General features: G+C 47.1%; 1 protein-coding gene across 2 annotated transcripts in view; it reads right to left on the bottom strand.

Annotated features, from left to right (window-relative positions):
• Positions 1-14,006, bottom strand: part of FHIP2B (FHF complex subunit HOOK interacting protein 2B) — a 416,121-nt gene that overhangs the window by 25,334 nt on the left and 376,781 nt on the right. For both annotated transcript variants that reach the window (XM_069617737.1, XM_069617736.1), the window contains one exon: positions 9,127-9,227. In XM_069617737.1, the coding sequence (XP_069473838.1) occupies positions 9,127-9,227 (101 nt within the window). The remainder of the gene's footprint in view (positions 1-9,126; positions 9,228-14,006) is intronic.

The following is a 14,006-nucleotide window of genomic DNA, read 5'->3' as shown; positions in this document are numbered from 1 at the left end:
AACCTATTCTAATAGATGGGGAGCCCGAATTCGAAGTGAAAAACATTTTAGACTCAAAAATGTTTAGGTCAAAACTGTTCTACCTAATTAATTGGAAGGGGTACGGACCTCAGGAGAGGTCGTGGGAACCCAGCGACCATGTGCATGCACCTCGATTAGTCAGGAATTTCCACCGACTCTTCCCAGACGAACCAAAACCCCCGGAGGGAACAACCTTGGGAGGGGCCTTGGGGGGGGAGTGCTGTCATGATGCCCGCTCCCGGGGAGCCGGTTCAAGCCCGGCGTCCCCGAAAGCAGACATCCAGTCCCCAAGGAAGGACCCAGCAACCCCATATAGGGGCCCCTTGGACAGTGTCCTGGCGCCTATGGCGCCAGGCTCATAAAAGACATCAGTCCTGGCGCCTTAGGCGCCAGGCTCATTATGGGAATGCTTGGGTGCACTTACCTGATGCAGACCATGCTGCAGGATCCCAGCCTCCTTGAGGCCTGAAAGGAACTACTTTACCTGTGGGACTAATTTACCATCCGGCCGTGGTCGGGGAAGGATACATACCTGATTGGAGGAAGGATACATACCTGGAACTTCTTCCAAGGCTATTTAAACCCCACCTGAACAGCCACACGTGCTTCGCGTTGTTCTGCATCTAGCAGCTGGACGCTCACCGTGTCTGCTCCTGCATCCTGACTTCTGCCACGCCTGCCAGCATCCTGGATCACCTGCAAAGGAAGAGAAGAAGAGAACAGAAGAAGGAAAAGTCCTTACCTGCTAAATCCGCATCCCAGAGACATCTCGCCGACAATCCTGAAAAGGAAGACTTTAATTTAAAAGCTCATCGCGTCGATCTCTGCAGCGCCGCATTCCACTCACCTTTACAGGGCGCCTCCATGTTCAACAGTGATCCTCCGGATTCGCAGTCACGCCCCAGCGCCTAGGGAGAAAAAGACCAGAACAAAAGGTGAGAGAGAGAGAAGGGAATAAGGAATGCTAAATCTCCATGTTAAGACTTACCTGTTGATTCATTCCCTCTTCATTTCGGGTCTGCGCCGCATCCTGGCATTTCCGGACCCCGGCCCCTAAGGGGAAAAAGAGACATCAGCGTTAATGAGCGAATGAAAAGACATTACCAATAAACGCTCATTAAAGACTTACCTGATTTCTACAAGGATTTCACCTCTCGTCTCGGGTCGGTGCCTGTTCCCTGGCATTCCGTACCCCGGCCCCTATGGGGAAAAAGACACTAGCATTAGTACATTAATGCATGGACACAAGGGGAACCTCTTATCAAAAAACTTACCTGGAAGCCAAGCAAGTTTGGTTCTCACCAATCCGAAAATCCAGTGAAGTAACTGGATACCAACGCGCCCCTGCATCAGAAGCAGGATGGAGAGCTCGTCCTTCCAGACCCTAAGGTGAGACGCTACGAGAAATCACAGAAGGGTTTCAAGGAGGGTGAGAGGGGAAAGTGGGAGGCTGATTGCATTACCCCGCAGACAGTTAATCCCCTATTTTCGCCTACAGAAGGATACTTCTGCGAGCCAGACAAGCCAGATTTGGGGGCCCGGTCCAGTCCGTCTTCCGAACCCTGCGCATCACCTTAGAAGAGGTCACAGCAGCACGAACCAGGCCAGCGCCTCCGTAGGAGTCAGGTGAGCGTAACAACTAGACTCTGAAGAAGAGCTAGTAGAAGGCCAATAACTTGTTGGAGATCTGGATCCTGTTGACCATCCTGCGCTGCAGTCTTTACTGGCAGAAGGTGGACCCAACAGGGCAGACTTCAGTAAGAGACAAAGAGAATGTCCAACTCTCGAAGGTCTTCGCCATCAGGCAGCTTCTCAGGCTGATGGGCAAGAGCCTGGGAAGTATAGGTTGCACCGGGAAGATGGTCTCTTCTACAGTGAACCGACTGGGTCTGCACCTGGAGACTACAAGCGGCTTGTAGTACCTCAAGAAAACAGACAAGAGTTCTTGCAACTAGCCCATGAGATTCCTTTGGCTGGTCACTTGAGTTTCAAGAAGACCAAGGAAAGACTCTCACTCTACTCTTATTGGCCAAAGTTGGGGGCTGAGGTAGATAAGTTTTGCAAGAGCTGCCACACCTGCCAAACGTCTGGTAAGGTTGGTTCCAAGAATGTGGCACCTTTAGTGCCTCTCCCAGTAGTGGGAGTCCCATTTGAGAGGGCAGGGATTGACATTGTTGGCCCCCTTGATCCTCCAACCTCCTCAGGCAACAGGTTTATCCTTGTTGTAGTAGACCATGCTACTAGATACCCTGAGGCAATTCCTATGAGGACTGTTACAGCTCAGGCTGTGGCTAAGGCCCTCCTTGGTATTTTTTTACTAGTCCATGGTCTAGCCCAGTTGTGTTAGTACCAAAGGCAGGATCCAAAGAATTGAGATTCTGTGTGGATTATAGAACTCTTAATGCAGTCACCAAGACTAATGCCCACCCTTTGCCTAGAACAGATGAGTTGGTGGATAGACTTGGTGCAGGCAGGTTCCTCAGCACATTTGATCTAACGTCAGGCTATTGGCTAATAGCCCTGACAGACCATGCCAAGGAGAAGACTGCATTTTCTACCCCAGTTGGCTTATACCAATTTAAGGTTATGCCTTTTGGACTGAAGAATGCACCTGCAACATTCCAAAGGATGGTAAATCAGGTTCTGGCTGGGATGGAGGACTTCTGCATGGCATACTTGGATGACATTGCAGTGTTCAGCCACTCCTGGGAAGAACATGTTTACCATCTAGGACATGTTTTGCAGGCTCTTGGGAAGGCCAACCTGACCATAAAGGCAAGCAAATGCCAGATTGGACAGAGTAAGGTGGTCTACCTTGGGCATGAGGTAGGAGGTGGAGAAATAAGGCCTTTGCTCAGTAAGATTGAAGCTGTGTAAAATTGGACAACACCTACTACTCAAACCCAGATGAGAGCCTTCCCAGGCCTCACTGGGTATTACAGGAATTTAATTGAGAACTATGGGACCATAGCTTCTCCACTGAATGTGATCTCCTCTCCAAAATTCCCTAAGAAGGTCAGATGGAATGAGGAGTGCAATCAGGCCTTTGGAAACCTGAAGAAAGCTCTTTGCCAAGCACCAGTCCTGAGAGCTCCTGCCTACCACCACACTTCCATTGTACAGACAGAAGCTTCCAATGTAGGTATAGGTGCAGTCCTTCACCAACTGGATGGGAAAGGTAGGGTGCACCCCATTTGCTTCATCAGTGGAAAGCTGAAGGATCCTGAGACAAGGTGGGCAACAATTGAAAGAGAATGTTTTGTCATTGTGTGGGCACTGAGGAAGTTTAGGCCATACTTGTATGGTTCTACTTTTGTCATTCAGACTGACCACCAACCCTTGAGATGGTTGCTGCAAATGAAGGGGGAAAACCTAAAACTATTGAGATGGTCAATCTGCCTTCAAGGGTTTGATTTCACCATTGAGCACAGGTCCGGGTGTCACCACCAAAATGCTGATGGTCTCTCTAGGATGTATGTCATCGACTAGAGGTATGAGATTCATCCAGGAGTGGATTAAATCCTCCTGTCCCTCAGTCTGGGGGGAGAGGAATTCTCTGTAAAGGCTAATTTCCTTTGCTGGATTTTTGGGGTTTATTTTTTTCTCCTGCTAAGAGTGAGACTCTTTTTCTCCCACTCTTAGGCATGATTTGAGAATGTCCTTTGACTATGTAATGTGTTTTATGGGCTATGGGGTCTTTTACTCCATAGGGCTTCATGTGTTTTTGGTATATGTGTTACACAGCACCATCAGTGCAGTAACACAGGGGTGTCATATTGACCCCCAAACATAGACTCCATACCCTGGGACTGACTACTGTCTCCCAGGGCATGTAAGGTCACCATTGGCTTTACTAGTCTTAAATTGTGAACAGAACCAGTACAAACCATCATATTGTGGAAGTACTGGTAGGGGTAATTTGATTGCCTCTGGGTCTGTTTTACAAGGGGGTACTGTCCAGTCCCCCCTTGTCAAGTTTCTGGCTGGTGGCAGTGGATACCACGCGAAATATTCCACCAGAATATTTCCTATGGGATTTTCCCATTCATTTTAAACGCACCACTTTTTGGTGCAATGTTAAAGATACCGCCGGGTTATTTATTTAATATTTATTTCCCGGTTGGGTCTTTTTTGCCAGGACTCGGTTTTAAAATGGCGTTTGTGTTCGCCTCTGAAACTCTAACCCAAGTCGAGCCCTTTGTTCCACTTTTTGGCGGCCTTCTCCACAGAAGCCCCCCAAATGGTGCCACTCTGGCTGGGGTCAACAGGATGTGTGGGAGGGGGATTAGGCACCCTGGACTGAGATGCCTTGGCAACTCAAGTCACACTCTTGTGTGATTGGCCCAGTGGTGAGCCGCCCGGCTCACCACTTAGCATGTTTGAGTGACAGCTAGGCTGATGAATGGGGGTTTTACTGCATAAAAGCAGGGTTTTGGGGACTGGAACTTCAGAAGTCGCCACAGGACCTAAAGAATCTGAAGAGGGGAGAAGCTGAGCCATCTACAACGACGACACCACCGGTGTAGCCCTGCTGTACGAAACTCACCACTTTCCCGACGACAGAGGAGATCTTCTTCCAGGAGAGTCTTCTTCCCTTTGAGCAGGTGGGACCAACCAGTTCGCCTTTTTTGCCTTCCTGGATCGTCTCGTGGTCGAATCGCCCGTGCCAAGCACCCCGGCGGCTGGATGGCCACGCTTCACCACTACCGCGAATAAAAGGGTAGTACCTTTTAACCGGGAAACTCTGCGGCTGGTTTCATCCCTGGCAGTGCAACGACCTCCAGCTTTCCTCCACGTCGAGATCTTCTCTTCCCCTGGACAAAGCCCCGACTTGCACCCGCTGCCAGGAACAACTCCCCCGCTGGAGCTTTCTCACCATTTCAGGTACTGTGTCCCGCCTGGTCTCCCTTGCAACAGACTGTCCAAGGTGTCCCGTAAATCCTTGACTCTCTATCCTGGGGTGACCTCAGACCCGCTAACATTACCTTTCTGACTTGATCCAACCTCTTTTGTCTTTTCTGCAAAGACTTTGAGTGCATTTCCACTGTGTGATCATGGGCACATTCCGCCTTGCTCTCTCCAAGAGTGGGCCTGGCCTATGAACTTTTTGCTCTACAGTAGACCCTGCCTTTCTTGACTTGCGGTGGTTTCGTAAAAGTGTTGGTATTGTGTGTTTTTCCTATTCTCCCTTTCCTCTCCCTTTTTTTTAACAAATTATTGGAGTGCCATCTACAGTTACACGCTCACCTCTGTTTTGCTAAATAAGTGGTGTCTTAACCTAGACTTGTCGAATAATTAATTAGGGAGGTGTATATACTTATAGTGACTGTGTTTGAACTTGCTTGACATATTAGTGCCAGTGTATTTTTACAAGTGTGTTTCGAAATAAATAATTATATACTTTTATACCAAAGCTCTGGTCAGTGTTTGCTTGTGCTACTATATTTTTAGCTCTATTGTGTATACTCTATATACTGCCTAACTCTTCTTGAGAGAAGTCTGACTGCTCAGCCACAGCTATCAGGTAAATCTGGGTGGTGCAGACTGCTACCAATTGGGTTTACTGCTAACTCCTGTAGACTTAAACTTTTTGCAGTGGTCCCTAAGGGAACTGCACCGGTTTCTGCCTAACAAGCGTGGATCGAACCTGTGTTGCTCTGTGTCGTCTTGTTTCCCAGACGAGCACGTCGCCACTGAGCTATCCTCCCGAGACACAGGAGGATAAGCAAACCTGGAGGGCATCCTGCGTGGAGTAGGGAGGAAGCTGCTGACTGGGTCGCAATGACGGGAGAAGAGGCATCCCTACCCGGTCTGCAGTACCGTAGCCGACCAGAGATCTGGAAGAGCAAAAGTCTGATGGCACGGAGCTGTCGGACTGCGCGGTTGTGGAGAGACTCGCCACCCGTCCAGCACCAAACTCTGCAGAGCCAGCCGCAGTAGTCACGCGAGCAGAGAGAGAGAGAGCGTGAGAAGCGAGCGGAGCAACCAAAGTGCTTGCAACCAAGACCTCACAGAGACCCGAAAGGGCTGTTGGGGTAAGAAAGGAGGGCAAGAGAAGCTCAGACACGAGGATCGGGGACCCATACATAACTTTAGGGACTGCCTTACATAATCTGAGACACAATAGTACCTGGTAGGGTAGTGAACCAGGTCTATCACTAACAAGATATAAAGAAGAGAGAAGGGTCTAGGACAAGCAACAGAAGAAAGAGGCCACCACAACCACTCTTCCTCATCGCAGTATCTGGCAAGGAAATAAACCAGGTCTGCCAATAGGGGTCTGGGACCCGCACCTACATAGGAAGAGCATTTCAATCACTCTTCATCATCGCAGTACCTGGCAAGGAATTAAATCATGTCTGCCAACACAGGTCTGGGACCCCGCATCCAAAATAAGAATTGAGAAGGGCCTGTGGAAGGAACTCAGTCCCCCAGCCTTCGTGAACTGTAACCAAGAGACTGAGATGGGCCTGGGGAAGGGAGTCATTCCCCCAGCCATCATAAACTGTGATAAATAGCCTGAGAAGGGCCCGGCGAATTGAGTTATTCCCCCTACTACAATGAACCATGAAGCCAAGAGAGTTCAAGGGAAGGTAGCCATACCCCATTGTGTTGTGTACCATGAAGCCAAGCAAAAGGCGACCTGGGGAAGGGAGTCATTACCCTGGCACTGTGAAAGTATTGAGAACAAGATACGTGGAGCATGGAGACATTCTCCAGGAACCCAATAGTGAAGAAAACTATGGACAATAAGGAATGATGTTTGAGTTGGAACTGAGAACTTTACAGCATCACAAGCTGGAACTTTGTTTTTTATCTTGCAAAGGACCTGAGACCTGGGAAGGGAGAGGGAGTCCTTCCAAAGTTCCCACCTGCAATTGGAACTGTAGTCCATTCTCCAGAAGAAGGGAGCCATTCTTCTGGACCAAGAAGATCCAGTACCTCTTTAGTATTAGTTACAAGTGTGAGGGATAGTAGGCATTTTGACACACGACACAGTTTGTCAAAATTTCATTTACTTGGACATTCTGACCGAATCCTCAGTAACTTAGTTGAGGCAGGGAAACCCTTGTTAGAGTTAGGGAGGGATTGGTTTCCTCTTTATTTTGATTAAATACATGCTTATGCCAACAATCATGCCACCTATGGGCCAGTCTCCTCCTTCGGCACCCTTACAATTCCCAGACTTCTTTTTGGTGACAGATTTCTATTGTCATCTCCATGAAGGCTGCAAGCAAATTGTTGTTCTCCCCTTCCAGAGCACTCCATTGTGTTCCTGGGTGACTTTTCCCATCAAGAACGTGTTTTGGGGAATAAGGCTGGTGGCATATATGCATTTTACTTTTGGCTTTCAGCTACATCACTTGGTAGTGTTTTATAGTGTTCAGAGCCACTTGCATTTGGTGACTACCAATGAATTAAAAAACATCTTTGTGGTTTTCTTTGTCTTTGGACCACATGTAACAGACATTTTGTCAATTCCATCTATGTGGATCCTCTTAGAGCCCACAAAGACATTCTTGCATGACAGACATCTGGTTTAGACAGGATGAGTGTCTCAGAGGCAGCTCAATTCACAACTATGTGTGCATGTCTGCAAAAGTTGAGCTTGGTTGATCAATCCTGATTTGATGGCCAGCACAACTTAGAAAGGTGCATGGTAATAGATTGGTGGGCTGGAATAACCACCATCCCCTATGTAAATAAATCTAGGCAGATTCCCAGGCAATTGTAATTGTAATTGGTTTTTTATAACACGCTTAATACCCATAGGTTTCCAAGCACGAACCCGTGGATCGAACCTGTGTTGCTCTGCATTGTCTTGCTTCCAAGACCAGCGCGTTGCCCCTGACCTATCATCCCGAGACAAATTCTTTCAATGCACACCTTGAACCTTGCTGGAAGATGCTGGAGGGATGGGCTGTACCTGAAGATTGTAGAAGCTGGCTGAACCGCTGATCACTGATCCCGGGATATTGAGCGGTAGAGACTGGAAGTGCAATTTGCCGGTATCCCGCCGGTAATACTGGCAGGGCACCGGCAAACTAATAATGAGAGCCTATGTCCTAGAGTGCCTGAATTAACGTGGCATGTCAATCATGGCTGTAGAGGCTTTTAACTGATTGGTTAAAGGATCCATGTTCTGCCTGCACCAAGCCTCTATGTGTTCACCTTAACCTTTGGATCTAGGACCTATCATATGTAACAGGGATGGGTTTTGTCTACAGGAAAATGTGCTTACACGTGCCGGTCCAACAAGGATTCTACCTGCTTTGTTAAGTTGTGTGGTTCTCTTGTTCTCCCCAACTCGATTATATTATGTTGGGTGACTATCTGAGATTGTGGCCTCCCCATAAAGAGATTGGGGTGAGGAAAGTCCTTTAAGACAATTACTGTTTTTATAATATACTACATATTCTGTAATATTGCATATCACGTGCCAAGTACTTATTTGGCTTGATAGAGATCTATATGTGTAACATAATAAATATTTGTATTTTTCAGTACATCATAGAGGCATATTTTTGGGAGAAGTGTGTAGACTAATTGTATCTTTGAGCTAGCCTGCTACCCCTATCTGGGGGTTAAGCCATGTCACTCTGTCCATGTTGCCTACCTTTAAGAGAGGTTTGGCTTCCCTTTCTTGTCAGGTGTGTTAGACTCACACCACTACGCTCAGTGGTTGTAGATCCCTCAACAGAAGGTTGTTGAAAAAATGCCTTAACAGAACCAATATCAGAACAAACAGTGTGAAGATGGCCTCTTCCTAGGAGGGGCGTGGTGGGAGACATGTGATGTCAGATAGGGCTAGTTACTGATCTGCTCATGTTAGTGCCCCTTTTATAAATATAAAGAACGGAAAGATTACCTAACAACCATTAGATGTTGACTTAAATGTGAACCTAAAACACACTGAAAAACGCTTTCACATGGTTACCTTACTGGAGTTTTGCTTGATCTGTGTCAGTACTTCCCTTTGAGAACAAACCCATAGGTATGCGCTGTGGGTGCAGTGGTTGTGTATAATTTCTCAAAGCTTTTAGAATGTGAGCTTTTAAAGCTGTGCAACATGAGTGCAAACTGATTGTATGAACCATGACTTACTGCTCTTCAGGAAGGATACCCATCAGCTGCCTTCGGACCAGCAAGAGCTTTGTGGTGAACTGCGAGACTCGCTGAATCCTCTGCATTAGATCGCCAATAACCTGGGGGACAGGATAATATGTTTATGTTTATTAGGTTTATATAGCGCTTTAATCCAAAGCGTTTTACAATATAACAACAAGGTACAATAGTGGGAGAAGCATATAAACAATCATGATACAAACCAGTGTAACAATACGCAGAACAGTTTCCTTAGAAGGAGGAGGCGAGGGAATGGCGAGGAGGAAGGGAGGGGGTTGTCTGATTTAAATTCCAGCGGGTGTGACAAAAGGGGGGAAAGAGGGCGCTATGAAGGGGTTAGGGGGGACAGGGGAGGAGAGAGGAAGCAAGGAACGTCAAGGGGGGAGTGAATAAGGAGGGTTTTCAAGGCGGTGCGGAAGGAGGAGTAAGCAGGGACGGAGTGGATGGAGAGAGGTAAGGAGTTCCAGTGTAGGGGGGCCAAGAGCTGAAAGGAACGGAAGAGTGAAGAGGCACATGGTGAAGGGGGTACGGTAAGTAGGAAGAGATCAGCGGAGCGGAGAGAGCGGGAGGGAGTGTAGATTGAGAGGAGAAGAGGAGAGGTAGGGGGGAGCAGGGTCATGGAGAGATCTGAAAGCCAGACGGAGGAATTGAAACTTAAGTTGGGAGAGGAAGGGAAGCCAGCCAAGGAGGGAGAGTGAGGAGGAAATAGAGTCGCGAGGACCGAGGAGACAGAGTAATCTGACAGGTGAGCATCGAGGAAAGTGGAGTGGTTGAGGAAGGGGGAATAAGGAGATTGAGAATAGAATAGGTGAGATCTGAGCTCATTGAGGAGAACTGTGTGTTCTCATGTTTATCAGGAACAGCAGAAAATGGATAACGCTCACCACAGACAATGCAGTAATAATGTGGCGTTATGCACCGCTCGATGGGGCCCATTACCCCTTGGGTGTTGCCTGTGAACGGGTGCATAACGCCATGAACACCCTGGGTTACTAAAATGGTAACCTGGGGTGGTAAGAAAAAAGGTATTTTCATTCACTGAACGGAACGCCACGCGCCTCCCGTTTAATGAATGAAAATCCTTTGCTAAGATGGCCGCCATGTTTGTAGAAGGCGGGACTCGATATGGAGCGCCTCTTCCATTACCATGGCGCCCTGGAAAAGAGAGAGGCAGTGAAGCTGCTGCGGACAACAGTTAAGTCATGCAGGGGTGGGGGATTGGGAAATAGTAAAAAAATAAAGAAAAATAAATAAATTCAGATGGCTGTGGCGGGGGAGGCAGCCAGTGGGTTCCGTGGAACGTGGGCTGAGATCAGAGGTTTCAGCCTGCAAACCACAGAACCTGATTGGCTGCACCCCCTGTCCCGGGAGCTTGTGACAGGCACACACACCTGCAAGGTTCATGCAAAGCTTTTGCATGAGTGCCAAGTCTGCTCTTTATCAATTCTCTCACCACCAGCACTAGATGAATGGGTGCATGCTTGTGTGCGCAGTACATGCAGTCCCTTCAAAGGAATCCCCATTCTTCACAGCATAACATCCCTTCAAAATCTGAATGACTGTCCAGGATTGTCAAATGCCATAATCTCATTCCAAAGGATGCGATTGTTGGCTTAGGGCACTTCAAAAGCTTCTAATCCTATGAGCTTCTCCCTCTCTTATCCCTGGTACTCTTTGTGGTTATCTCTGTGCATTTTGATCACACTCCACTTGCACTACTCTACAGTGGTGAACAACATTAACCTTTTTGACATCCGTACAGGGCTAATTACAGTTGTGGGGTGTCCTCTTTCCTTCGAGTATTCATTACTAGCTGTTGCCTGCGGCTTCGCTCGTATGGATTTTGGGATATGGTACATTTGTTTTCAAAGGACACAAGTTTTTTGTACAAAGTGTACAAAATATAATTTACAAGTTGATGTCTTAACGTAATAAGCAATGTTTATTGCAGACATTAGTCAGGGCATATTGGCTACAAAACAAAGATAGTTGTTCCATTGATGTGCATCCAGAAATGTCTTCGTGTTGTAATTACATACAGGCAATGAGACAGACAAAACAAAATATCCTTATTTGGCATCTGCAACCTACAAAAAAAAACAGATGTGTGTACTTCTTTGTAAACTACATTAGTGGTTCTCCCTTCAGGTGCTAGGATTTCCAGAGAGTTAGGTGAGCTCACGCTGGAACAGGCCACATAAAACTGCCTATGCGAGAAGCGGTCTTCCCTTAGGTCAATCCCTGCTACCTTTAAAGTCTGCCCCTGAAAGATTTGTTGATGGTCATGGCAAAACAAACCTTTAAGGGGGAACTAAAATCTGGAAGGGATGATAATTCTGCTCTCAAATACGGGATACTCTCCATTACCAATTTTAAGAATCAGTTTGGATACTTACTTTATAATGGAGATTTAAAATGTGAATTTGTACATTTCTAACATCTTTGAATTGTGAGATATGGGTCTCCTTCAAAAAATATTCCCCCCATTTTAAACCTCCCTTAACTGGATTTTCAGACAAATGGTAAAACATGTATTTCTCTATTTTTGAAGAAGAATCTAAATACCAATTTTCACATCTGTAACAGCTTTGGTTTTTGATATATAGGTATCCTCATAACAAAACGTCTTTCTATCTCTTTGGTTTATGGGCTGCTTGTGCACTTTCTCTTGCTCTTTCTGTCTTTTCTGTTTCCGTGCCGCTAGTGCATTTTCCCTCGCTTTGCTTTGCTTTCTCTCATTTTCAATCGTTGGGCCGCTTGCCACTGCTTCTGCTCCCGCTCCAGTTACCTGCACACTACTGAGTTTTTCTCTCTCTCTGTAATTGGTGAAACTCACCAAAGTAGTGCAGTGCTGGCGAGCAGTTCTCCAGGATCTTGGATTGAGGTCAGGGTCTTACCATCTGCACCTCAGGCACACCTGGCATCAGCACACATCACAGGGAAATGAGCACTGGCCTGGACATGGCCAACAGCCTGCAATTCGTCCCGCTCCTTGGAGACACGGATCCTTCGCCACGCTGCAGCCCCTCTGACACACTGGGCCAGCATCTCGGCGTCCCACACTCCACCGGTTCTTCTGGCCTCCTCTCTCTGCAGCCTTCTGCTCCTTGGCCTCCAAGTTCCATCCAGCAACCCCAGCTCGCTCATTGCTTCTGGTAGAACAACCCCTTTTATAGTGTAGTGGAGAGTCAAGTGGAGACTGTATCAGTGGGACAGCCTAATTGTGTTATGTAGTAGGCCTCTCTTTGCATCTTCATGCTGTTCCTATGGGTAATCCTCATTGCGCTCGATTACCTCTTCCTCGTCCCAGTACTTATTGGAAATGGGGAGGAGGAGATGGGGTGTTATTGGAAATTCACCATAAAGGCTGAAGGAGAGTGGGTTGGTGGACAATTTGGATGGGAGGAATATGTCTCGCCCTTAGGCATTCTACTCCCATTCCCCCCTGACCCTCCAATCAGGTGATCCTCCCTTGCTGGTCTACCCCCAGGGGCGGGATCCAAAAGCGATGGCCCTTCCCTGGCCACCTGAATGGAAGATCCCAGGGGAGTAGGTGGGAGAATACTGTCAGCTTTCTCACACATGGCAGCAAGAAAATAATAGCCACAGATGCCAGCCTGAGTGGTTTGGATGCAGTACCGTTACCAATAGAAGACGGTGAGGAAAATTGAATTGCATTTGCATTTCGCATCCCCTGAGATATGAAAAAGGCCTACCTTGTTATAGAGAAGGAATTAAAGGGAGTATTTAAGTGGCCATAAAGCCGCGTGGAGCGTGGAAAAAAGCCCTACAGTATGCTGTGCTGCCATGGCCCATGGATTCTCTCCTCATGCCACCACTGTTTGTCTTTTTTTGAGATGGTGAGGGGGCAGAAGCCAAACATCTGACTGTGCCCTAAATGGCTGAACAGATTTTGCAAGTCCAACATAGATGAAAAGGAAGTGAGAGCAAGGATCGGCAGGATAGCTTAGGGGCAACCTGCACAGAGCAACACAGGTTTGATCCCCGGGTTTGCGCTTAGAAACATCTGGGTATTAAGCGCATTATAAATAACCTATCATATCATATCATATCAAGAGATAGATGGATAATAGAATGTTGGCAATATTGTCCAAGCTGCTGTTCTGCCAGAAACAATGTTTGGTCTTTTCCCTGACAGGAGTCCAGATGTTGCTTTCACTGTAGATTCTCCCGATCCAGCCCAGCATGCCAGTCTTTCTCTCAAGCACAATATCCCTACTGAAGTTGCCAAGTGTGAACTTCCTTCTCCCTCTGGAGATGTTCCCTCACCAGTAAACTATCCAGGCATTGAGTCCAAACCTGAATTTGCTCAGATCAGTTTGTCAATCCGAACACTCAATGCACAGACATCCAGCCACCTGCAAACCTGCTCTTTCCTGATAATTCCCCAACTAATAGGGAAGATGCATACTTGAACGAAGTTGGCCTACGGACAAGCAAAGACATTGGTGTCATGCTGATAGAATCCTTTCCTCTACTGAGGCAAGTGGCAGCATAGTAAATTCTGCTGCTTTAATCAACCGATCAACAGATGCAAAGTAATCTGAGAATAAATATGATCCTGAACAGTGAACTAGGGAGACTTTGAGGCCGGTTTCTGCTATGCCCATATCTACTACCTGTAATGCAATTCCTGAATTGCCTTCCAACAAAGAACCAGATTACCAATACAGTTGACAATTTCATAACTCTTCCTCAACTACCCGATGAGAGGCAGTGGAAGATTCAACACAATTTCAGAGTCCCGCAGTTGATGAGCACACTTTGGTATTGTGTGCCATTGGAACCCAGACATTGACACCCTTGACCAAACCTTTAGTCACTTGAAAACTTCAGAT

Source organism: Ambystoma mexicanum, chromosome 10 (genome assembly GCF_040938575.1).
Source record: "Ambystoma mexicanum isolate Mex_15411 chromosome 10, UKY_AmexF1_1, whole genome shotgun sequence".
Classification (NCBI taxonomy): Eukaryota; Metazoa; Chordata; class Amphibia; order Caudata; family Ambystomatidae; genus Ambystoma; species Ambystoma mexicanum.
Note: the sequence above shows the minus strand (reverse complement) of the source record. Positions and strands in the feature narration are given on the sequence as shown.